This window comes from Abramis brama, assembly GCF_963993115.1.
Source record: "Abramis brama genome assembly, chromosome: 12".
Classification (NCBI taxonomy): domain Eukaryota; kingdom Metazoa; phylum Chordata; class Actinopteri; order Cypriniformes; family Leuciscidae; genus Abramis; species Abramis brama.
Genome location: NC_139974.1, coordinates 29,159,151 through 29,183,827, shown reverse-complemented (window position 1 = coordinate 29,183,827; position 24,677 = coordinate 29,159,151). Strand labels below are relative to the sequence as shown.

Below are 24,677 nucleotides of genomic sequence, written 5' to 3'. Positions count from 1 at the left end.
AATTTATTGACATTGAAGTTCAAAATATCCTAGTTTATTCCCCTCAGATGTTCATGGTCAATCTGTTGGAAGAGTCAGGTGGAGCAGGGAGCAATCTGTCAGACCGTTCTTTGGATAAATAACCCCAGCCTCAGGCAAAGCAATGATGAAATCCCCCTGCAAACCATATTGCACGCATGCATGACCTTTTGCAACACCGAGCAACCCCCTCACTTGGGCTTAAGGCTTTGAGTAATGTAGGAGAATCCTAGAGCTTGTTATAACACTGAAGAGCAGCATGATGCACAATCCGCTGTATGGATTAACCATCTCTGTGTTTCTGCATGTGCTGTGATAATGAGCACACAAGATGTCTGTTCTGACCGCGAGTGGCTTCCTTCCCACACCGTACACGCATGCTGCACGTGAGCTGAAGGCAAAGCACTCCTTGCGTAATCACAGTGGGAGGAGCTTATCCGCTCTCTTCAACATGTCAGATTATGATTTATTATTACCAACAGAGAAATCCTGTTCTTTCCTCGAAAGCATGATGGCAATTTAACATTTAGGCTTGCCTTTTATTTCCAGTCTTGCTTGCTTATTAGGATTTTTTTTTTTTATGTTATTTGCAATAAAAGGAAAATTGATTTCAAATTAGAGCGTGAAATTGTTTTACTTCCTTGAAATGAATGCATATTTTTCATAGTTTTATCAGACTGGCATTGCTTCCTTTTGCATATTTCTGTGTACATCTGTGTACAAATGTCATTTAAGGGACAGTTCGCCCATAAATGAAAATTCTGTCATCATTTACTCACCCTTATGTTGCTATGCTACCGTCAACTGTTTGATTACTGTTGATAACTGTTTGATTACCAACATTATTCAAAATATCTTCTTTTTAGTTCAACAGAAGAAAGAAACTCATACAGGTTTAGAACAACATAAGGGTGAGTAAATTATGACAGAATTTTCATTTTTGGGTGAACTATCCCTTTAAGGATTTGCTTACCATATTATTTCCCATTAAAATACTGGTTTTCAGCTTGAACTTCACATCAGGAACTGGATGGGTTTTTTTCAGTAACACATTCTGCATCTGGAGAACTTCTGCAGCATCAAGAAAACAGCTTTGTTGCGTGTATTTTTTGTTTAAATAGAAGAATGTATTTAAAAAATAGATTAATCATAATTATTAATTATTTTTGATGTATTGTTAATCCATCAAAACAATTAATCATGATTAATCTCTATAGATTTTTAAGGCCATAGTTTCTGTTGATAAAAGTTCTGTTTAGTTTTTTTATTTTAAGAATTTCAGCAAAAGTAGGCCTACAAGAGAGAAAAAAATTCACCTTGATATGGAAGCCTTCGATTACTGACTAGAAGTTTGATGAATGACCTTGAAGTAAGATTAGCCACCAAAACAGATTTTATTCTTTAATCTCAAAATAGTCCATTTAAATAGGCTAATTTTAGATAGTAGATGTCCACTTATTTTTGCCTTTTCCACAATATTTGACAATGCAACATTGTATAATATTATACATCAATGCACACAATGCAACTTTATGATATTAAACAAAGATTCTAGAGGCATCTCTTCATTATTATTGTGCACATCAACAAGAACGCGGCCATTTACAATCACGAAGCTGCCGTCGTCACTGCTCACTGAGCGCGCGCTGCGTTTTATCGCGTCGCGGAGTCGCGATGCAGATTGGTTTTAGAAAGGGTTGTAAATTCAAATGTGTCCTCGCTTGGATGCCGGTTAAGGGTGGGGTTGCTGAGACTGAATAGACTCCGATTGCGCCTGCTCGGTGTGGAGTTGTGTGGGGGTGTGTGCTGTCCCGATGGTTTAAATCCTACACATGCGTACTGGATTTTGGGGTTCAAGGGAATATACGCCATATTGGAAACACTGTATAGTTTAGCTAACAGTTTAGCTAGCGGGGGGAAAAGAGCCACTAACTGATTCCCGTTGGTCGGTTGTGGCGTTTGGCACGTCGTTATTTTCCCTGTCGTCTCGAGTAACCCAGTTTACAGGCACATTCTCGCAGTCCGGACTCAAACTTATCCGCTGAACGGGGTGAAAAGGCGTTCGTTTGTTTGACAGGGCTGTTAGAAAGACAAGTTGAATGGATCCGAGGGTCGCTTGGATTCAGCCGGAACAGAAAGGTCCTGCGAACGCTTTATGGATGCGTGTGTGGGAAACGTCTCAGGTAAACCGGACTAACACAGGTCAGCACCAGAACCACCATCACCACAACAACCTAACGTTATGTGTCAATTCTCCTGCGTTTGACGTTTATAAGACTGTAACGTTAGCGTCCAATGCAAATAACAGCACTATCATTAAAAACAACAGCACTGCGATCCCGGGTAGCGGCTCTGTGGCTCACCCGTTAAATGGAAACACGGGAGACGGCGATATGACCCAAAAGACCGGCTCGGTGGTGGATTTGGCGTCCAGTTGCTCTAAAATAAGGACTACAAGCCCTAATGTGATCGCTGGGAATATGAACAAGGGCCATCCATTTTTTACTTGCAGCGAGAACGTGTTGAATAATGTCAACCATCATCATCATCATCCTCCTCATCCTCATCTACGGCATTTCAATCAAGAGCAGCAGCAGCAGCAGAGTTGCATGAAGCGCCACCCGTCCCATCCAGCAGCGATTCACAACCACCATCACCACCACCATCATCCGGGCCGGAGGAAAAGCGATAATAAGGCCAGCACCTATGGGATAAACTACTTGCTCTCTAACTGGACTAACGGCAATTATGAGAACTCCGGCACGCCGTGGAAGACGAGGAAATATAACCCAGGGGTTGACGGGTGAGATGAGCTTGATTTATAACAGCAGCAGCGCTCGTTATAATGTTACGCTATTTTTTTTTCTGTGGCCTTATGCGTGTGATAAAGTGTCACTGGGCCTTTTTTTGACGTGTTGGACTGGGACTTTAGCTTTAGCACGATAGCCGGTTGTCCTATGTTTGGTGGGTTGGGTCACTTGTGGAATGTGTGTGACTGTGCGTGTGTTAGCAGTTGTAGGCTAGCGATGTCCTGTTCGTCAACGAATCGTTCTTTTGATCGGATCTCTTCCGGTCTGTACGATTCATTCACGAATTGAATTGAATCATTCGGAGTTACGTTGAGTGAACACCCACTGATTCGCTGAACTAAGAACCATAGATGTACATTTTATTTAAGCGAATTTCTTTTAATGCACTGAATCATAGTAGAAAACCTAACATGGTACACATCAAATTACAATAAACATCCTTATTAATAAGGCTTAAAACTAATAATAGGCGTTTTGGAACGTTATAAAGTGCAACAGGCTGGTTCCAGAAGAAAAAAAATCCTGTAACGTTAACGTTACATTTTCTCCGTGAGCGGATTTGATTTTACAGTGATTCTTATATAAACCTTAAGACCGATCTACTGTGAGTAGGGCTGCACGATAATAGTTATTCTGATAATCACGATTTTGTTCAAATTATAATCGCGATTATTTTCATTTGAGAAATTGCAGAGAAAAAGTTGTGTATGTATATCTATATCTATCTATCAGATAGATAGATAGATACAGTATATATATATATATATATATATATATATATATATATATATATATATATATATATATATATATATATATATATATATATATATATATATATTATATATATATATATTTATAATAACGATAGTGTAAGGATACCCTCATGTCACGATTTGATACATATCATGATATTGAACTCACCCACAATACGATATTACTGCTATACTCCAAGACATATGGTAAAAAGTTTAACAAAAAATTTACTGTTGATTTAAAATGCTAAATTTGATTTTACATTGGGGGTGGAAATGAATATACTTTTTTTGGGTGAACTATCCACAATACATATTGTCACTATCCACGATACATATTGTTGCATTTTTGTATTGCGATATATTGTGACATGATATATTGTTACACCCCTAGTGACACCAGAATAAAAATATTGATGATTCTGAAGCTGAAAATACAGAATTATTTTAGATGAATATGCTTGCACTCTGTCACTGGCTAGATACATTTAAAATAATGTAGACCACTTTTTACTGGTAACATAAGATATTTTGCATTATCAGGACACAAACGTATTCCCCCATTATAATACATTATATTCAACGTTATAGCCTAGTAGTTTATTGTAGTACTGACACTAAAACTCTGTAAACTTGAATTTTTTCTCACACAGAAATTTTCTTTTTGGGTGAATATCCACGATACATATTGATGCATTTTTGTTGCGATATATTGTGGCACGATATATTGTGTGTGTATATACATGTATATATGTGTAAGTATGTATGTTTGTGTGTGTGTGTGTGTGTGTGTGTGTATATATATATATATATATATATATATATATATATATATAGTTACAATTTTGTGTTAATTTGCATATTTTTTTACAAAGTATACATCATCAATAAGGTGTATATTGAATTTGGTCTTTTAAAAGCCCTGTCTTACTACATTAGTACTTACAACAAATCTGGTAAAAATGACTGGCAGGCAGCGGAGGAAAGCCTTGATTTGCCCTCCAGGTGGGCGTTCCTATAAGGGTAATGCATCACGTGAAAACTATGAATTAACTGTCTGGTTTTTACAACTTCCACTCAGGAGCAAAAATCTGCCTTTAAATTTGAAAGAAATAAAGATTTGACATTTATCGTGATAATTATCGATATCGACTAATATGAAGAAATGTAATTATTTATTTTGCCATATTGTCCAGCCCTAATTCACATTATCACAGAAGTACCTGGATAAAAGTTTAGGTTACACTTTATTTTACAGTACGTGCATGTGCAGTGTAGTTACCGAAGAAAGTACTGGTAATATAATGTAACTACATGAGTTACCGTTAGTTTTACAGATAGGTTTAAGGTTAGTACCTAGTTATAACCCAGTTATTATAATTGCTTTAAGTACATAGTACGTATATACACGGAGCAGGACTGTAAAATAAAGTGCTACCAAAGTTTATAATTCTATATAAACACTGATGTCAACAGTAGCGATCAAAATAGAGGCAAATCACATTTTGAAAGTAACTTGACGCTTTAAATAACGATTGTATTGATTACATGGTTACGCCACTAGGTGGCGGCAAGTGACTTAAAAAAAAAATTTGTTCAAAAATGCTGATTCATCCAGTAATGAAACAATTGAAGTCTTTGAGTGAGTCATTCAAACAAATTAAGTAATTAACTCAAATAAATTAAGCATTTTAAATAGACTGCACCAGTTAATATTTTGTCAGAACCTCAAAGTTATGCTATTTTGTTCAGTTGTCTTTTCAGAATCGTCATTCTTAATTTATTCAGAATCGTGCAGCTCTACTTTTAACTTTATGTTTGTTACATTTGTTGTCATCCGTCTATTGCTGTTGGCTGGATTCATGATTTTAGTGTTTGCTGATTTATGATTGGCCCTGTCCCAAATGGCAGCCTAAGCACTCGCGGTCTTCCTACGAGTCCGCACTTTCGTGACGTAACGCCGCTTTGACTGTCGGGAAGAAGTCTGCTGTGTAGCTCGCATCAGTGCGGGCTCTGCAAAAGTGCGTATCGAGGGACGAGGGCGCATATCGACTGCATAGGGGGCGCTCGCGAGCACCCTTCTGAGACCTAAAATGACAACTGGGACACCCTAAGGTCTCATGGACTTAACAGACGCTCGCACGCGCCAGCCATTGTAAGTCCACAAGACTGAAAGTGCATATGAAGTGTGCCATTTGGGACAGGGCCTTTATTGCACTGGGCACTTAATACAATACATGTTTGAGTCTTTAGTAACCCAGCAATTGTAGGCTTGCATAAGAAGGGATGAATCTGTTGCATGAACTTGTTATATTTGTGGTGGATGGTTGGAGACCTCTTGAATTTTTCCACAAAAGATTCTTGAAACAAGTGAGGCCGGAACTGTGTCGCTCAACAGTGTTTGGTGTTTTAAGCCCCCAACGGCGCCTTCCAGGCAGCGAGGGGATGGGTAGGTTTAAGGTTGAGGCCGGGTAGGGTTAGCTGCCTCTAAGGAGCCATTGGGGGCTTAAAACACCATCGAGCGTCTCTCAACCTTGTGAGTGGCCTATCTAGTCCTAGACAGCATTTCTGTGTATAGGTGCAAAAGGCTGTTTAGGTATAGGCTGCGTATTAAAATTCATCTTTGTTTGATTTGAGTTTTTGTTGTTTACTCCAATTATTTTGTTTCTGAGTGTAAGTTAGCCTGTAAGTAACTGTAAGATAGCTTAAAGTTTAAATTCAGAGACATTGGTTCAGGTCAGACTACAAGTGTTGAATATGATAGATTTGTTGAGAGAATTTTTTTTTTGTTTTTTTTTAAAAAAACGCCTAATAAAACTCTAGTCAGCTCATCAAAGCTCACCAGATGTTCTACATTGAGGGGGACCAAATGTAAAGGTTCATGAATCAAGTAATTATATAACTCATTTTAATTAACCACTGCACTAAATTTTGCTAATTCTTATTGCTAATTTCTGTTTGGTTACGTTTTTAATTGATTAGGGTTACCTACATAATGTTTTTTTTTTACACATGAATTTGTCAGCACATCATAATTTTTACTCTATTGTATTGTACTGGGGGATCTTTTCCATGTTGCAAACATTAAATACTTCTGGCATTTGATTGTATCCATCGGGAATTGATTGGATTATGAAACGTGGCTGTTTCCATACCAAAATGGAGCCAGATGAATGTGAGTTTGCTAAAAATGCCTAAACCCCTATTGGTACACATTTAACCAATCAAGTTCTTAATCTTGTGGCCCAAGTATACTTATTGTACAGGTTGTTAATGGATTTAAAAAAAAAAAAAAAAAAAATCTATAAAAACAAATCTCAAGATTCTTGCTTCGAGTTGTTTATGTGATGGATCTGCATGAATGGCTTCTTAAATTGTACCAACTTCATTTCCATAATTTCCTTCCTTCATTTTTCCAAGGTTGCATGAAGAAATCATGGACTTTTACAATTTTATGTCTCCTCGTCCTGAGGAGGCCACCATGAGACAGGAGGTGGTGGACAGGATAGAGTCGGTCATCAAGGAGTTGTGGCCTACCGCTGATGTAAGCAAGCTTAGAGCTGATGTGTATATATATTAAAAAAATTGGGCTATTGGCATTATAAATGATTAGCCCAAATATACAAATGTAATTGTTTTTACTTTTATGTATTCAGGTCCAGGTTTTTGGCAGCTTTAGCACTGGACTCTTTCTCCCAACCAGGTAAATGAACATGTGCAACAGTGTGTTTGATCTTGCACATTAACACAGTGATATTTTGAACAGAACCCTAAGCCGTTTTCAACACGCACAATGTTGCTCTCGTGATCTGTTGTTGCTGTATGGTCATAACACTATTCTCAGTAAGATGACTCTCACAGAAGGATGGGATGTGACCAAATACATCACAATCATAGCGATAGCGTGCCAGCCTTTTTTGGCTCTGAGCTGTCTTTCAGGAACTGAGCAAACATTTTATGATAATTTGCTAAATCTGTGGCCCAGTTTCACAGAGATTAAGCGAGGATTAGGCCTTAGTTCAATTAGGACATTTAAGTAGCTTTTTTTTAAACGTTCCTTATTTTAAAAAAAAAAAAAAAAAAACATGTGTACATCTTTAGACAAAACATTAGCAGTGACTTTAAATGTTGTCAGTGCAAGTTGCTTTCAGTTAAAATAGCTCAGACATGCATTTTAGTCTGGGACTAGACTTAAGCCTTGTCTGTGAAACCAGGGGTAAATGTGACTGTGTGTAGCTTTCTAAAAACTTCTTCAGTCCCAAAATAGTTTTTGGTTTGTATGTCTCTGAAACCTGAAAGATTTTCCTTGTGTTAAGTCATTAGGCCCCATGTTTTTGGTTGAACACTATTGAGAAAATGATGAATGTGAGTTTATTTGACAGCAAAAACACTTTGCTGTAAGGTGGTTTTGTTTTCATGTGGAGATCTAGGTCTCCCTTAGGCTTATTGAAAAATGTATTTTAACAAATTGCCTAAACAGAAAATTGCAAGGTATTTGTATGTGGGACTATATGAAAGATTCTGTCTGGTTCTTTTTACTGTAGTGACATTGACCTGGTGGTGTTTGGGAAATGGGAGAAACCTCCCCTGCAGCAGTTGGAGCAGGCCCTCAGAAAACACAGTGTGGCAGAACCCTATTCCATCAAAGTTCTCGACAAAGCTACGGTGTGTATTTTTACCTCTACTGTCGATTTAACATTTGCTAAACTCAGTTTAACGGTTTCATATGCAGAGGTTGTTGCTTTTTTTGTAACACATTTGTCGGTTTCTTGGCAATTAATAATTTTATGTTTATATCTTTTGAATTTTGAAGGTACCAATCATCAAACTGACAGATCAGGAGACTGAGGTGAAAGTGGACATTAGTTTCAATGTGGAGACGGGCATCAAAGCTGCTAGCTTCATCAAAGAATATGTGAAGGTAATGTTTAGCTCATTATGTAAACCTATGTATAGTCCCAGGAGTGAGTCAGATCAGTAATATTTTTGAATATTAAGTATTCCCAACTAAGCAAGCCAGAGGCGACAGTGGCAAGGAACCAAAACTCCATCAGGTGACAGAATGGAGAAAAAAAAACTTGGGCGAAACCAGCCTCAGTCGGGGGGGGGGGCTCGTTTTCCTCTGGCCAACGAACGAACACGGTGTCATTATGATTCAGGCTGCATCACATGTCTGAATTTAGATCGGTAGCATTCAAATATTCACCCAGTTCCTTTTGCTTGAAGATCAGATTCATCATGCCGGTATGGAGCCAAAGCTGGCCATAGGGTCTGTGTGGAGGACCTGTCTGGTTCTTTGCTGAGGATCTGTGCCGATGGCTGTCGTGTCAACGAGGCCTTCACAGGGGATTGTCTAGTAGACGCGGTCTCTGCTGACAATCAGGGCTGGGTTTTGGTCGTGTCTAGGTGCAGATCCACCATCTGATCTGGACCGGATCCGGCTGACTACGGTAACCTCGGGATAAGGATGAGACAGACAGACACTAACATTAGCATAGATGCTATTCTTCTTACAATGTAACAAGTACATTGGGTGTTATAGGAAATGTTCTTGGTTCCGGTTGACCTCATTTATGCAGCCTAACAAATCATTTAACTGATTTGAATAATAGAAATTGATAATGTGTTATGCGTAAAGAGATGTGTTTATAGTCTAGATTTAAGCTGACAGCGCGTGTCTGCTTCCCAAACAAGGCTAGGAAGACTATTCCAGAGTTTAGGTGCTAAATAGGAAAAGGATCTACTGCCTGCAGGTGATTTTGATATTTTAGGTATTATCAACTGGCCAGAATTTTGAGATTGCAATAGAGACGTGAAGGACTATAATGCGTTATGTCTCTTACAACTTTTGTGGTAGTACAAAAATGCCAAAGTTTGGTAAAATACTTCATGGCCTGATAAAGTTTTTCAGTTCATTTGCCACACCTGCTAATGGCAAGAAGTAACTTTCTTTTCTTTTTTTTGGATCCTGCTTGTATTTACATGTTCTATGTGTCCTAGATGTACTCCTTGTTTGCTGATCTCGTGTCAGTCTTATAGTGGCATTGTTTGAATAGAGGAGGAGGGTGAAGCATAACTTAAACATCTGTCAGCAAGCTTTCAACACAGAATTTTGAATAAGGAGATGACCTTCATAGCTCTCATCTGTGCAACCACAAGAGGAGATTTTTTCTTACCATTGAATATATGATAGTATTGTACAGTTGCAATAAAATATATGACGATTCAAATTACAGCACCTTCATAAATTGAACAAAAACATAAGGCGAATATAGCTACAAGCAGCGTTTCTGGGCCAAACACCAAAGGCACTGCAGGTACAACAAATACAGCAAGCACATCAAAAAACACAAGGAGCTTTCAGAAGGACTGCAATGTGCATCACATAGCATGTGTTTTGTATCTGTATTCAACGTAGGCCTGTTATAATTTGTAGGAGTGGTAAACTGTTTTTCATATACTTCCACATGGCGGGTGAGCAAAATGTTGGAAAATGACAAATAAGATGTTGTTGAAATTGGCATAAATCAAGGAAGACATTGAGATAATTCTTTTTTTTTTTTTTTATACGATTTTTTTGTAAAAAGCCAAACTAGGTGGCGCTGTCTTCAAGTTTTTTTTCGGCACTTTAAGGACATGCTGTCTGTGAGGTGTTGCAAATTTTGGGCCAATATGCCAAAGCATAAAAAAAAAAAACATAAAATAAATTTCAAACTGGCAGACAGGTGGTTCATCAGATCCTGGCAAAATAATATTGTGGATTCAGCATGACCCAAGCAATCCATAGACATCATGATTTTCTAATAGGGGTGTAACAATATATCGCAATACAAAAATGCAACAATATGTATCGTGGATAGTGATAATATGTATCATGGATAGTTCACCCAAAATAAAAATTACCCTGTGAGAAAAAATTTACGTTTTCAGAGTCAGTACTACATTAAACTACAATATATTATGTTGAATATAATGTATAATAATGGGGGAATATTAGTGGGTCCTGATAATGCTTATGTTATAAGTCTTATGTTACCAGTAAAAAGTGGCCTACATTATTTTAAATATATCTAGCCAGTGACAGAGTGCAAGCATATTCGTCTAAAATAATTCTGTATTTTCAGGTTCAGAATCATGAATATATTTATTCTGATGTCACCATTGTCCAAGCCTATTCATTTACACCCACAATGTTATATCAAATTTAGCATTTAATCAACAGTACATTTTTTCCTAACCTTTTATTATATGTCTTGGAGTATCGCAGTAATATCGTATCGTGAGTTCAGTATCGTGATATGTATCGAATCGTGAAATTAGGGTATCGTTACACCCCTATTTTCTAACAAACTTTTCAAATGTTATAAACAAAAATAGCATTTTTGGGGGGATCTCATGACCTGAATGTACATGCCAAATTTTGGAACAGCACCACCTACAGATTGTGGTGCTGATGAAGTGTACCAAGTTTCTCTTTGATGGATCTAAATATTGCCAGCATATAGCATTTAATCTAATTTTGGGTTAACTTCCCATCATAACTTTTTAACAAAAAGGAATATTAATTTTCTTCAGTTATTTATGTGCTGCTCAGTCCAGTGATCATCTGAGCCAAAGGAGAAGTGAAAACTGAATACATTTTAAAATGCCGATTACTGTAATAGGTCTTAATGCAAGATGTTGAATGTGATCAGCATGAGGAGAGTAATCGGGTGTAATAAGAATTTAGTTTATAGGACAAAAGAAAAGTGAATATTTGAACTGGTGATGTATATATAAATTTGGTCCTAGAGACCCCAAAGTTGGTCAGGGTTTTATTCAAAACCACCCCAATAAATATGCCAAATTTCATCATTTTCCTATCCATGGTTCATAAGGGTGCCATACACTCCCACTGGGGAGGAATAATAAGGTTACTCTCAATTATACGCATCATTAGGGAATGAGACCCAAAGTCTTTAAGACGATGTTGATCTTACATGGAGGAATGTAAGATTTATTGGCCTGTCTCCAGTTATCATAACACATTACCTCATGTAAATATTTCTGCTGCTTCTGAACAGCTGGATGTTATCTCCAGTGAAAGAACAGCTGCATATGCAATTGCCATGTTTTAGGCTTTTGAAAACACATAAATGCAAGACTTCACAGAAACCCGTTTGATATTCCTGATGTCAACATGTAATGACACTGTTTTCGTAAAAAGACTAGAATGGTGAAATCTAAGATGTAATCTCATCTCAAGTGGTCACGGAGTCGCCTTTGAGTTGCTTCTTAATGCCTGGTGTAAATGGTCTTTTTTATGTTTTAAAGTCTTAAATATCTCTTTTTTTTTTCTCCCACACAGAAGTATACCGTGCTGCCTTATTTAATCTTCGTGCTGAAACAGTTCCTGCTACAGCGAGACCTCAATGAAGTCTTCACAGGAGGAATCAGCTCCTACAGTCTCATACTGATGGTCATCAGCTTCTTACAGGTGCAGCATTAGCAGCCACTCTAGTTCTCAAGCGTGTAAACTGTTTCTACATTTAGGCGAAGAGAAGAACCATAGTGTTTCACGTCAAAAATAACTTGTTCTTGTCTTATTTGGAGATCTGTCATTGTCAAGCATATTTTCCTATCTTTGTTTGACTGCATCAGCCACACTCATTTCATAAATGACTGTGCCAAACAAATAAAGAGAATGTCTTGACTTGTCTGCTGATTTTTGGTTTACACTTGCAGTTACACCCAAGAATTGATGCCAGGAATCCCAACATGAACCTTGGCATTCTGCTCATTGAGTTTTTTGAGCTGTATGGAAGACACTTCAACTACCTGAAGACAGGCATCAGGATAAAGAACGGTGGTGCTTACATGGCTAAAGAGGACATCATGAAGGCCATGAGTAATGGCTACAGGCCCTCCATGCTGTGTATTGAGGACCCTCTTCTTCCTGGTACAATTACAAGCTATTTATTCAAAAATTGCTCCATTAATGCAAAACCTAGTGAGCTTCTTACTGTCTACTACCTTCTGAGGCAGCGTTCCTTTCTGAATTGGAACTTTATAAGTGACCAGTTTAACTAATTCCTCACATGAAGCACACTGAGACTGATCCCGCAATTGATTTCAATAGAGTTTGGTCTTAGCATGTTGCTAAGGTAACACCTTAAATGATTTCTGCTTGCCCATAATATTTATGCTTAAGGGGTCTTAGGATATAGCAGATTTTTTTTGCGAATGAGACTTTGAAGAAACAAATTGTGTCCGATAATATTGTACTATTTGGTAGGGCTGGGTATTCACAAGCTTGCAATTCAATATTGATTAATTTGGATATATATCCAATATATATAACGCTCTTAGTTTTACAGGGAAATAGTTGGTTCTGCATTATTAATGTATATTCATATCAATTCTCATATTCCTATAATAATTCATATGAAAAGTAATCAAAAACTAAGCTATTGTGATTTATTATGAGGCGGCAAGGCGCGCTACAATGTTATGTTCATTCATTCAAACAGCATAGACTAAAAGATCGATTCTTGGGATTTAAGAATCAGTATCGGTTCTTAAAAATGAGAATCAATCAAGAAATTGGAAGTATTATTAACATATTCCTATGAATGCACTTCAATACAGAATTAATCGTTAATCGAAATTTAATTGAATCAAATCTCATTGTGAATCGAATATTCTGCATTTGAAAAATCATTCCTGAATTGAATCAGAAATCGCTGTCTACCCAAATATTTACACTCCCATAATAAAAATATTAGCACATAAAGACATTTCAAACTAATTAAATTCTGTCACCATATATTTTGGTATATTTTGTTCTCTCAACTTTTATTGTTTTGGATTTTACTTAGTCATCATGCTTTCCACAATGCATTTGTTGTATTGTCTTTTCCTGGAATCTAAATTTGGCCAAAACACAGTATCTCTGCCAATATTTTAGGACAGACTTTAAGGAATCATTAGCATTAGCATTAGCTTCAGATGCAGTGCTGTCATTGATGTGACACTTTAGGAATTGCTTGAGAAAATGAGATGTTCTGGCTCATTATTTGCATTTAGGCATTACTGAATTTCTTTTAAACATAAGAAAAAGTAATTTACTGCAAGTTGTTTGGTTAAGTATAAAGAACTAATATATGTACTTATTTTACTTTTCTTTGTGTGACTGCTCAGGTAATGATGTGGGCAGAAGCTCTTATGGTGCCATGCAGGTGAAGGAGGCTTTCGACTATGCGTATATAATACTTGGTCATGCCGTCTCACCTCTTGCACGTTCTTACCCCAACAAAGACAGCGATAGGTACAGCTCTCATGGACATACAAACATGTTTGTATTGTATAATTCTTTTCAACATTCAGTTTTATTTAATTTGTCATTTATCTTGTCCCCTCAGCACTTTGGGCCGCATTATTAAAGTCACCCAGGAAGTCATTGACTACAGAGAGTGGATCATAAAGAAGTGGGGTGGCAGACACAACTCCCGCTTGGAGAGGAATCCAGGTACGTCTCAATCTGAAGAATTTCTCAGAATATATCTAATGACTGCAGATACTAGGTGAATTTCATTTGTTTGTTTTTGATTGTACTTCATAATGTCTCCCGGTGCAATAAGTTTTCATTGAGAAGGCATTATAGATAGTCACTGATGTCCTGGGGTGGAGTGTGTTCCAAACGTTTTATTTACAGCATTGTAATGATGCCTTTTAAGATATTGCAAGTAGGGGTGTGACGGTTAGTATATAACCGTGAGACCGACGGTTATAGTTGAACACCGTCGTTAGAACTCTATAACTGCCAAAACCGTGTTATTAAAATATTTTTTACAAACATTTTTTTATCATAGAGAATGTTTAAATGCTAATTAAAAAACAATTGTTAACAGTCTGTGTTATTAATGGTCTACGTCCTTTCCAACTGTATTTGATTCTTTGCGAAGTACCCCCTGACCGACCGCCAATCATTAAAAGCTGTGACTATAGTGATGTGCCATCATTATGAGATTTATTAAACAAATGAAAAACATTTGCAATAATAAACATTAGCAATAAACATTTGCAATAATAAACAACGTATCATTACCGATCATAACTGATCGTGCAGTTTAATTACCCCTTGACTGGCCCCAAACATGTTTGATAGGATCATAAGATGCGCAATATCGGGAGACATGGTTTTTACCACTTAATGAAGTTTTGTTTTGTAAATTGTCAGACATGATTTTTACCACTTCATTAAGTTTTGCTTTGTAGAAAGCCTTTCTTTAAAGCGAATTTCGTTTTGTACAAATTGTATCTTAATTTTAATAAATGTTTCATCAACCAATTGTATGTATTTAATAAATAAAAAGCAAATATAGCAGACAATATAATAACTGTGACATTGAGGTTATGTTACGAACTGTCACATTTGACTCACATCATAACCGTCATCACCAATTCTGAAACTGGCACACCACTAATTGCAAGGCCCCAAACTCCATGCAGGGCTATAGCATTGATCCTTAAGAAAAGGCAGTCCCAGAATGTGAATACAAAAAGGTGTTCCACTTGTCCTTCTGCTGCGTTTAAAACATTTATTTATTATTATTTGTAGAAACTAGCAATGACCATAGATTAAAATAAGTAACTAAAGTAATTATAATTACTGTTTAAACTTTCAAAGTTTTAGAAGTCACACATTTTAAGAGCTGAATGTTCTTCAGGGATCCCACTCTTTTTAATCAATGAATTTAGGTTATTTCTTCAGACGTTTGTGATGTACTGGATAAGGTTTTTCGAAAATCGTTTTTGCTCAATTTCTGCTCAAAATATTATGTAGCTTCGCATGACTAGAAAAACATTTATTCCTTATGAAAGTGGCTTAGGTGTTTTCATCATTTACATGACTTTTCAATCTTTTTAAGTTACCCAGGTTTTTCTAGACCGTGGGAATCCTGGTTCTTCAGAGCCCCCCCAAAAAAGGGTGTGAAATAAAACATGAAATATCTATTTTGGATTATTTTAATGCTTGTTTTGCCGTATTTTAAATCAAGTCGTTTTGAGGCCCCCTAGTGGAAGCCGCTGTCCTAGATGTTGGTCGAAGTAAGATATGACTTATGAATGTATCAAAAGTAATTCAAATAAATTAAACCTGCTATTTTGCCCAATAAAATAATAACATTTCATTGGTCAATGAATGCCTATGTTAGTGCATTGCAGAACTTCTGATTGCAGTGATGGAGTGTCACTTTGGCAAACCCTTTCATTTTGTCCTCTGTCCTTGCAATGCATTAATATAAATTGGATTTGAAACATTTTCTGACGAATTGTAGCTTTGTAGGTGCCCTAGAAGTGAGAAAGTGTCCTCCTCAACAGCATTTTATCCCTTTCACACATCTTATTCATGACTTTGACTGTGATTAATATGTTATATTAAACTAAAGCTTGATAGATCAATTTGGTAATGTGACCTTTTGAAATGTGGCCGTCGAAGTCTGGTTTGACAGACGGATAGTTGCTTTGCAGTGAATCTGCTTATTTCAATTCAGCCATTTTTCAAATGAAACCTGCTTTGATTTGGCTGATGTTCTGATGGCTTTTGCATGCAGGTCCATCTCATAAAGACTCAGTGGATCAGGTAGAGACAGTCACACTGCTGGGTGTAGGTGTGGAGGACCAGCAGCAGAGGGACTCTGTGTCCCCTCACAGCGCAGACTCACCCATGTCCCTGTCCAGCCCTCAACAGCACTCCTCTGCCTCTTCTGCGTCTTCGATGTCAGGCAGCGATATCGTAAGCATCATCCTTCATCTGTGTCCGTACTTTAACCCTATAAAGCCTACTCAAGTGTATCGTATTTATGCCAATATCCTTTAAATGATTATAACTTAAACCTGTTACCCTTCTATATCCCACTGTACGAAAGGGCTTTCCCACAACTAAAAGGGCTTTAGTATAATTATAAAAATCAGTAATACTTTCACAGAAAAAAAGACATGTGTACAACAAACTTAAGGTGGATATTTTCACAAGTAAATATAAGAATAACATTTATATTATAGTAATCTTCCAAGATGAACACTTACTGGACTGAAACAACTTAGTTTTACTTAACTTTTTTATGTTTTTATATAATACTGAAATTAAATATAATTAATTTGCGTTAAATATAGGGCTGCACAATTCTTGTTAAATTGAAAATCGTGATTTAAAAAAAAAAAAAAAAGTTAGAATGAATGACTTACTCAGACTTCACTTGTTTCATTACTGGATGAATCTACGGTGGCCGAGAGAGCTCAACGCGCTGCAACTGAAGAAAGCACATGCAAATAGAAAAACACCTGCAAATTAAGAAAACATCTTCATCAGTTTCACAACACATGTGTGCTCCAAATACTCACAACACAACCAAATACAGAAACGCGCTGCAAAAGTTCACAACAGAAACAAATACAGAAACGCGCTGCAAATAGAACAGAACACAACGGAAATGTTTCCGGGGAACCCAATAAGTGACGGACCCGGCTGGGACGTGCTTACAGCTGTCTACTTTTATTATTATTTATTTATTTTGCAAAACATACAGAGATGACACGTTTATGACATACAACTTTGTATACAATATACAAAATGTATTTACAATATGTTCAATGTCATAAGGATACTAAAAAGAACAATGAGCTGAAGACTAAAATAAATAAATAAAGATAGAGAAAAAGAACATGAGGGAAAGACATTAATCTATACATCAGTTACATTGTACACATTTTGTCATGTTATGGTAAAATAAGTTTCATAAGAAATGTTAGAATGCAGCTAGGGTCCAAATATGAGACGGCAAGTTTTAAAGTTGAGACACTCACACACAGATATAACGCATATTTTAAAAACTTAAATATTTATTTGCAACCGTTATGTTAACAGCAATAATACTATATTTCTGGTAAGAACAGCTATTCAGCTGATGGACACGCGCTGCGTTGTCATGGGAACATCCCAGGTGAAAATAATGAGGAAATTACGTTGTCTTTCGTTGGTTAGACATTCTCTGGTTGCTCCCTTCATCAACATGGCACACAAGTGCCCCGCTCCCTCCAAAGTGCCCAATTCAAGGGCTCTGTCGTCTGCCCTTTTAAGAGAGTAGGGCATAGGTAATGCTCACGAGCAATAAGCACGTCCCAGCCGTCCGTCCGTCACTTATTGGGTTCCCCGGAAACATTTTCGTTGTGTTCTGTCCTATTTGTGGCGCATTTCTGTATTTGTTTGTGTTGTGAACTTTTGCAGCGCGTTTCTGTATTTGGTTGTGTTGTGAGTATTTGGAGCACACATGTGTTGTGAAACTGATGAAGATGTTTTCTTAATTTGCGGGTGTTTTTTCTATTCGCATGTGTTTTCTTCAGTTGCAGCGCGTTGAGCTCTCTCGGCCACCGTATGAATCAGCCTTTTTGAATGACTCTCTTGAATGATTCAATAAAATAAATATAAGTCACTTGTCGCCACCTACTGGTGTAACAATGTAATAGATACAATCTTTTTATGAAGCATCGTTACTTTTAAAAAGCGATTTACTCTATTTTAATCGCTACTGTAGACGTTAGTGTCTATGACTTTTATCCTAGTACTTCTGTGTTAAAATAATTCAAATTATCACAGAAGTAATGATGATGTATGGTTGAACAGACTGTGAAGATGTTTCATACTTAGCCTACATGACAACTGCTCTTTCTGGCTCAGCGGCAGTGCGAACGCAGATTTGAGTGTCCCGCTCTGATCGACCTTGTCAGGTTTAATAAACCTAGCTGATTCATTGTCATTTAGGAATTAGATCACGTGGGTGCTGGAATCGAAAACGTGATCTTTTAACGATTAACTGTGCAGCTCTAGTGATGCATAAGGCTGTTGAGGAACATTTATTTGTAAATCTCTCAATTGTATTGAAATGGATTGGATGTTTTGACCCTCCACAATAGACACGACAGAGTTTTGATAGTAAGATTATATTTAAATGCTTAGATTTATTACTACCCATTATTGGAAGATATAGGAAAAAATTATATTTATATGCATTTTATGTAAGTAATCTGCTATACTGTTATAAGGTCTCATGTAAGATCTCATTGATTTACATTACAAGTTATCAGAATTTCATCTTGCGCTTTGGCCGTATAAATATCATCGACTGCACCAAATTGCATATTTTTGCTCCGTTTGGGCCTCTGATTAAAATTGAGGTGTGCTATGAGTAAACTGAGCTTCATATTCTTACTATATTATATACTATATTATATTATATGAACCATAAAAGCCTAATCCATCATATGATACTCAACAAAAATATAGACATTGTTTTTGTCTAAAGGTTCAACAAACTGTTACATAAAATAAAAAATAAAAGATTATTTCATATGTCAGACTTTACAGGGCTAATATGCCTTAGATCGTCATTCCCTCTCACATAACTGACTTCTGCTCCTCCAGGACTCTGACTCCACACCGTATGTCACTCCACCTGTAGCCCCCTTCCCTCTCCAGATTCTGCCGGCGGGACCCCTGTCATCAGCGCTTCAGATGGGCACGGGCAAAGCCAGCATCACGGCAGCACTCACCATGTCTTCGGCCAACCAGGTGAGGGGCGATTTTGGTTTGGTAGCTAATTGTGATGATGATGATGATGATGACTAGCACGTTCTTGAATCCATCTTTCCCTCTCTCTCGGTTTCTGTAGGCGAGACAGTCAATCCCAGGCAATCTTTCTCTCCACGCTCTACCTGGTAGACAGGTGTGTATGGCAGATGGACCACCCCCATACCTCCACATGCCCCCCCCTGCAGTCCCCCCAGCTCCCCCCAGCCCTCTACCCAGTCCCCACAATCATCCAAAGGTAGGCTGTCCCACGTGCGCTCTCATCTACATGCTGTATCTTGACAGTGAGCCCAACTTTCCCTCCTTCATCTAGACTTCACAGACTAGTTTAATGACAGGATAGGGTAAAATTATGAAATTTAATGGTGTTAATTTTAATGTCCAAACAGGAGCATTCAATAAGACTGTGTTTTGAGAAGTTTATTTTAAGTAATCTTTCATCAATTTAATAACTTGCTCTGTATCTATATATTTTTGTAATTAATATTAGAGAAATATTACATTTTAATTAAATGCACTTTTCATAATAAATATCATTTTAAAAAGCTGCTGTACCTAAAACAATGCCATACAATAAGTATGATGATTGAAATGGCCAACAATTTTGCAGTTTATTTATAATACTTTTATTTCATTCATGGATAACTTGTGACAGCGCTGCACGTGCGGCTCCATCTGCAGAACACTCTTATCACGTTAGCCTTGCCCGGTACCTTTTTTAAAAAAAAGAATTTTGACAATGCGTTGTTGTAAGAATGTGATATGGCTTAGTGCAGTCATCAAATCGCAACGGTTGTGATGTAATTATATAAATGTATAGTCTGACGCGCTGCATGCTTAAAGTGCCCCATTATGCTATTCTTAAGTTTCCTAATGTTGTTTTGGAGTCTCCTACAACATGTTTACATGCATCAAAGGTCAAAAAATGTTTAATTTTCCTCATAATATACATTTGCACATCACCACATTTTCAATAATTCTCAAACGACTCGTCAGATGAATCAATCTCTCTAAATCCCTCCTTTCCATGAGAAACTCTGCTCTGGTTGGCCAGACAGCTCAGTCTGTTGTGATTGGTTTACCGCGTGCGTGTCGAAAACAAAAACGCCCATTACCATAACAACGTCAGGTGTGCGTGTCCTGAGGCTTCCTACACCGTAAACTAAACACAGTAATGAACAATGATGTCGATTTTACCATATCAATCCGAGCGCGAGTCCGATGATGAAACATTGGAAGAACTAGTTATTCAACCCGAACCTCCATCGCAAGGATAGCTTGAGCAGGACGTTTCTCAGTGATACACTACTCCGTTTGAGGTACATTATGAGATGTTGCAACTGTAATTCCTCACCATCAGCATGAACAAGTGCATGTCCATCAACAAACCGATTATTTTACTTGTAATAATTTATTTACTGAGTATTTTTGTAATATATTGCAGTGAACACGTGGAAACTGTATCAATAACAGTGCATAAATGCAATGTATACATTAGCCGAGCTCTAGCGTGAATGACTGATGTAACATAAACGTTGGTTAAACAAATCTTGCTCCATGCTTAATCTTTACACAAAGTAGTGAGAACGACAGACAATCTGCATAGACTCAGTTTTAGGTAATAGCGGCCCACAACTGATTAGCAGAAGTATTTCAGTAAGACATTAATAATGTGAGTTAACCAGTTAGCAGGAGACCAACACAATATAAAACTCAAAACCAAGTATTTTTAACGCCATCTTTCAAGAGCAAGCGGTTTGCAAATCCTGCATTGAACTCAGAGATTTGAGAAGCAGTCATCAGTAAAATAAAGGGAACACAGCAAAAGTTTAGGATTATACTGCTGTGATATCATGGTAAAGATGAATTTTAACCACTGATTCTTCACATGCTCGTCCTTGGGCAGTGGAAAAAAACTGGCTTTACCTTCACATTGTAGAGCACAGCGCCGTCTTCTCGACATGATGCTATCCAGTATTCGGTATTCCTGAGAATTACATAAATCATTCACATGTTGTACTTTTTATTTTATTTTTATTTAATTATTTTAGATACGACAATCCCTTTCATACGTTTAGGAGGGTGGGTTTTAATGAAAAATATTTCATGTTCACCAAGGCTGCATATAATATATCAGAAATACAGTAAAAACAGTTATATTGTGAAATAATTTTAAATGACTGTTTTCAATTTTATATATATATATATATATATATACACGCATACATGCATACATGCATACATACATGTATGTATATATAACTTCTTTTTTTTTTCCTTTTTTTTTTAAATGTCATTTAGTCTTGGCAAAGCTGAATTTTCAGCATTATTACTCCAGTCTTCAGTGTCACATGATCCTTCAGAAATCATTTAATATGCTGATTTGCTGCTCAAGAAACATTTCTATAAATGTTGAAAACCGTTGTGCTTCTTGATATTTAGATACATTTTGTTCATGTCTTTGATTAATAGAAAGTTCAAAAGAAAAGCATTTTGAAATGGACATTTTGTAACATTATCAATGTCTTACTGTCTTTACCGTAATTAAACGCTGAACTTTAGAATGGTAGTGCATTTGTATTTTAAATGATGTATATTTAAATCCAGGTTTGTTTTTTTTTTCGTTTTTTTTTTTTTTCAGATGCTAGCATGATTCTAAGTTCCCCTATCTTGTCTTATCTCCAGCAGACAGGTCCCAAGTTCCCTCTGAAGAGCTTCCACAATCCCGCCGGGGTGCACAGTCCCGTCCTTTCCAACCGAAGCCACAATCCGTTAAACCGCAACACCTGGCGCCGCAGGAAGAGGGACAGTCTGCCGGCTAGCGTCAGCAGATAAAGACGACGACGCTCCCCTATGGGCGCTCCCTCTCCATTTGCTTCCTCTTTCACCCCTCTGGTCCCATCTTAAAACGATGAGAACTCATTTAGCCCTCCTACTGATGGTGTGAGCACAGAGAGACCAGCGTTTGAAACCCAGCTCCTCGTTCAGTAGTTGTGGTGATGGTGGTGCTAAGTAGTTCAGTCTGCCACTGAATCTGTGCATGTATATGTTGAGACTTTTTTTTTTTTTTTTTGACCTGTGCAATCTTCCTGAGGAAGCTTCGAGAACAGGAACTGTTTTTTCGGTCGTCTGCTCCACAACTTCCAGGTTGACAGAAACTTTCCTTTTTTGTATGTGTTTCATGCTTCACATTTTTGGTCTAAACGTGACACCCTTCACTTGTGGGACGAACTAGATTCAGTGGATTTCAAGTGTTTGTTGTATCAGGTGAGGATGTGTGTTTCAAAGGTGATGTGTGTGTGTGTGTGTGTGTGTGTGTGTGTGTGTGTGTGTGTGTGTGTGTGTGTGTGTGTGTGTGTGTGTGTGTGTGTGTGTGTGTGTGTGTAACGTTGGCTTCAAATTCTGCACTCAAAGATGCTTCCAGAGACCCCCACCGTATTGACTGTATACATCACGCAACCTTTACTTTTTTGTGCAATAACTTCTTAATTTCTGTATTTTCCTTCACTCTGGAAACATTTAATTTCTTTTTTGGTTGTTTTTGTGTCCAGCCTTTTGTTTGTTTGTTTTGTAAAAATGTTTTTATTTTTGTAATGTTTTTAATTTTGTTCATCGTTTACAGATCCTGTCAGACAGGCTCCTTAAGGGAAAAAAAAAGTCTGTTTTAAAAGAGTTTTTTGAGAGTTTATATTCCCTCTTCCCCTTTTTCTCAGCATAAATTGCACCTGGACAAGAGCAATCTCGCAGAACGGCTTTCCACTCTTTACCAACAGGTGTCGCCATTTCTCACTTTCTGTGTTCCCACATTGAGCTTCAGAATCTCAGCTGTTCCTTTTATTCGTCTCGTTTGTTTTGTCATTAAGGTTGTAGTTGTGTGGCATTGAGGCTGTAGGACTTGGGTTTATCAGATTGAGAATCGGAAAAAAGCTTGAGCTCTTGGTCCTAATGCGCTTTCATTTATATGTGTGTCTGTCCTTTTTAAGTCGCTATAGTTAAGTGTGAGATGTGAATTATTTTAGGGAAGCTCTAATGGACGTGCGAGCGGACTCCAGATCAGTGCAGCTTTATGCAAGGTGCCCTAATCGGACCTAGTTCGACTTCTGAATGGGCACCCGAATCAGACTAGCGGAGAAAGGGAATTTATTTTGATTCCTTTCTGGAATCTTGACGTGCATTTATTGCCAGGTACTTGCGCTAATATATGCCTTTTTGGTAATAACCTATTCCTGTACTGTATTGAATTGATTTTTTTTTTTTTTTGTTCTGTTTGTATATGGCACACTAAAACTGTATTGCTGTTGCTCAGAACGTCACAGGCATACAGGTTATTGTTACTATGCAAGTGGAGTTTTGAAAATCTCTCTTCCTGTGTCCCTCACGATGGCCATTTGCTTGTAAATCTTGTTAAGAAACTAAATCGGAGTGACCGTCAACGGACTCAGGCCTGAGATCGACGCACATGTGAACAGTTCCTGTATGCAAGTTCAGACTGTTTTAATGGTGGAAATACACCTGGACGTCTTGTCTGGAGTTTTTGCAATGCAAATATTTCCTCCTGGAGATCAACCGGACTACATTTACTGCTGTTGCAACGCTACAACCATGTCCTGCAGTCTGTATTGAATGACTGACTTGTGTGATGTGTTTTACAAAGTCATATCTGATACAGAGACTGTGGATTGTCCTTGTAACTCTTGACTCACCCGCCTATCAATGCAATAGGGCAAATGTAACTCTAATAGCAGTTTCTGCTTTTAGATAGAACCAGCATCTTTTGCAAAATGAGTCAGACATTGAGGCAACTCTCTCCCCCTCCTTTCAAATAAGGACCTACTTTATTGGTGATTTGTCTAAATGAAAATGGCTCCGTTTTTCCTGAGTGAATCTGTAGATGTGTTTGAAAGGTGGAAATATTTCACTCTGTAATGGTTTGACCTTTTGAGGTGATGTACTGCTTGATACAGTGTGACACTCCTCATTGAATATCAATGATGGATTTTAAATGTAACCTTTTTTTTTTTTTTTGCTGACGTCTGTTGTCGCAGTGGCCAAAAGCACTCCTGAACTTGTCAATCCTTATACTGAAAGCCCTCAATGTGGCCGCAAAGCATCTAAGAGGTCAGACGGAGGAATTGTTTTTGTTTTCCTTCAATATTTTTATGTAATTTTTTTTCTATTTTATTTTTTAAATAAACATCTTAAAACCATGCATGCAGTTGCTTGCGGTTTATTTTTGCTCTGTTAATTGTTTGAATAAATTCTAAAATGTTCAATCATGCTTTACAGCTCAGCGCTGAGAAATGTTAGATTTGTTAAACTTACTGGTGTTTTACCACTAGATGGTGAACTTGCACTTCAGAGATCTTCTGCTCATAAAACCCCAAAGAGAAAGTTGATAACAAATTGCTAATAAGGACTACGACTAACACAAGGATGTGAGTTTGTGCATGAATTGTAAAAAAGGTCTAG

The 24,677-nt window shown here is 37.4% G+C and overlaps 1 protein-coding gene across 4 annotated transcripts; it reads left to right on the top strand.

Annotated features, from left to right (window-relative positions):
* The first annotated feature begins 1,777 nt into the window (after window positions 1-1,777).
* Window positions 1,778-24,415, top strand: tent4a (terminal nucleotidyltransferase 4A). 4 transcript variants are annotated; one of them, XM_084131923.1, is made up of 13 exons: window positions 1,778-2,821; window positions 7,004-7,127; window positions 7,240-7,286; window positions 8,128-8,248; window positions 8,397-8,504; window positions 11,931-12,059; window positions 12,308-12,521; window positions 13,763-13,889; window positions 13,984-14,090; window positions 16,177-16,358; window positions 19,044-19,190; window positions 19,291-19,446; window positions 21,897-24,415. In XM_084131923.1, exons 1-13 carry the CDS (start codon window positions 2,118-2,120, stop codon window positions 22,041-22,043), a joined length of 2,313 nt encoding a protein of 770 aa, XP_083988049.1. In that variant the 5' UTR covers window positions 1,778-2,117; the 3' UTR covers window positions 22,044-24,415. The 4 variants fall into 4 exon arrangements, with proteins under 4 accessions (XP_083988049.1, XP_083988048.1, XP_083988051.1 ...); XM_084131922.1 differs by having other exon boundaries at window positions 21,894-24,415; XM_084131925.1 differs by having other exon boundaries at window positions 19,291-19,344; window positions 21,897-22,185.
* The last annotated feature ends 262 nt before the right edge of the window (window positions 24,416-24,677 follow it).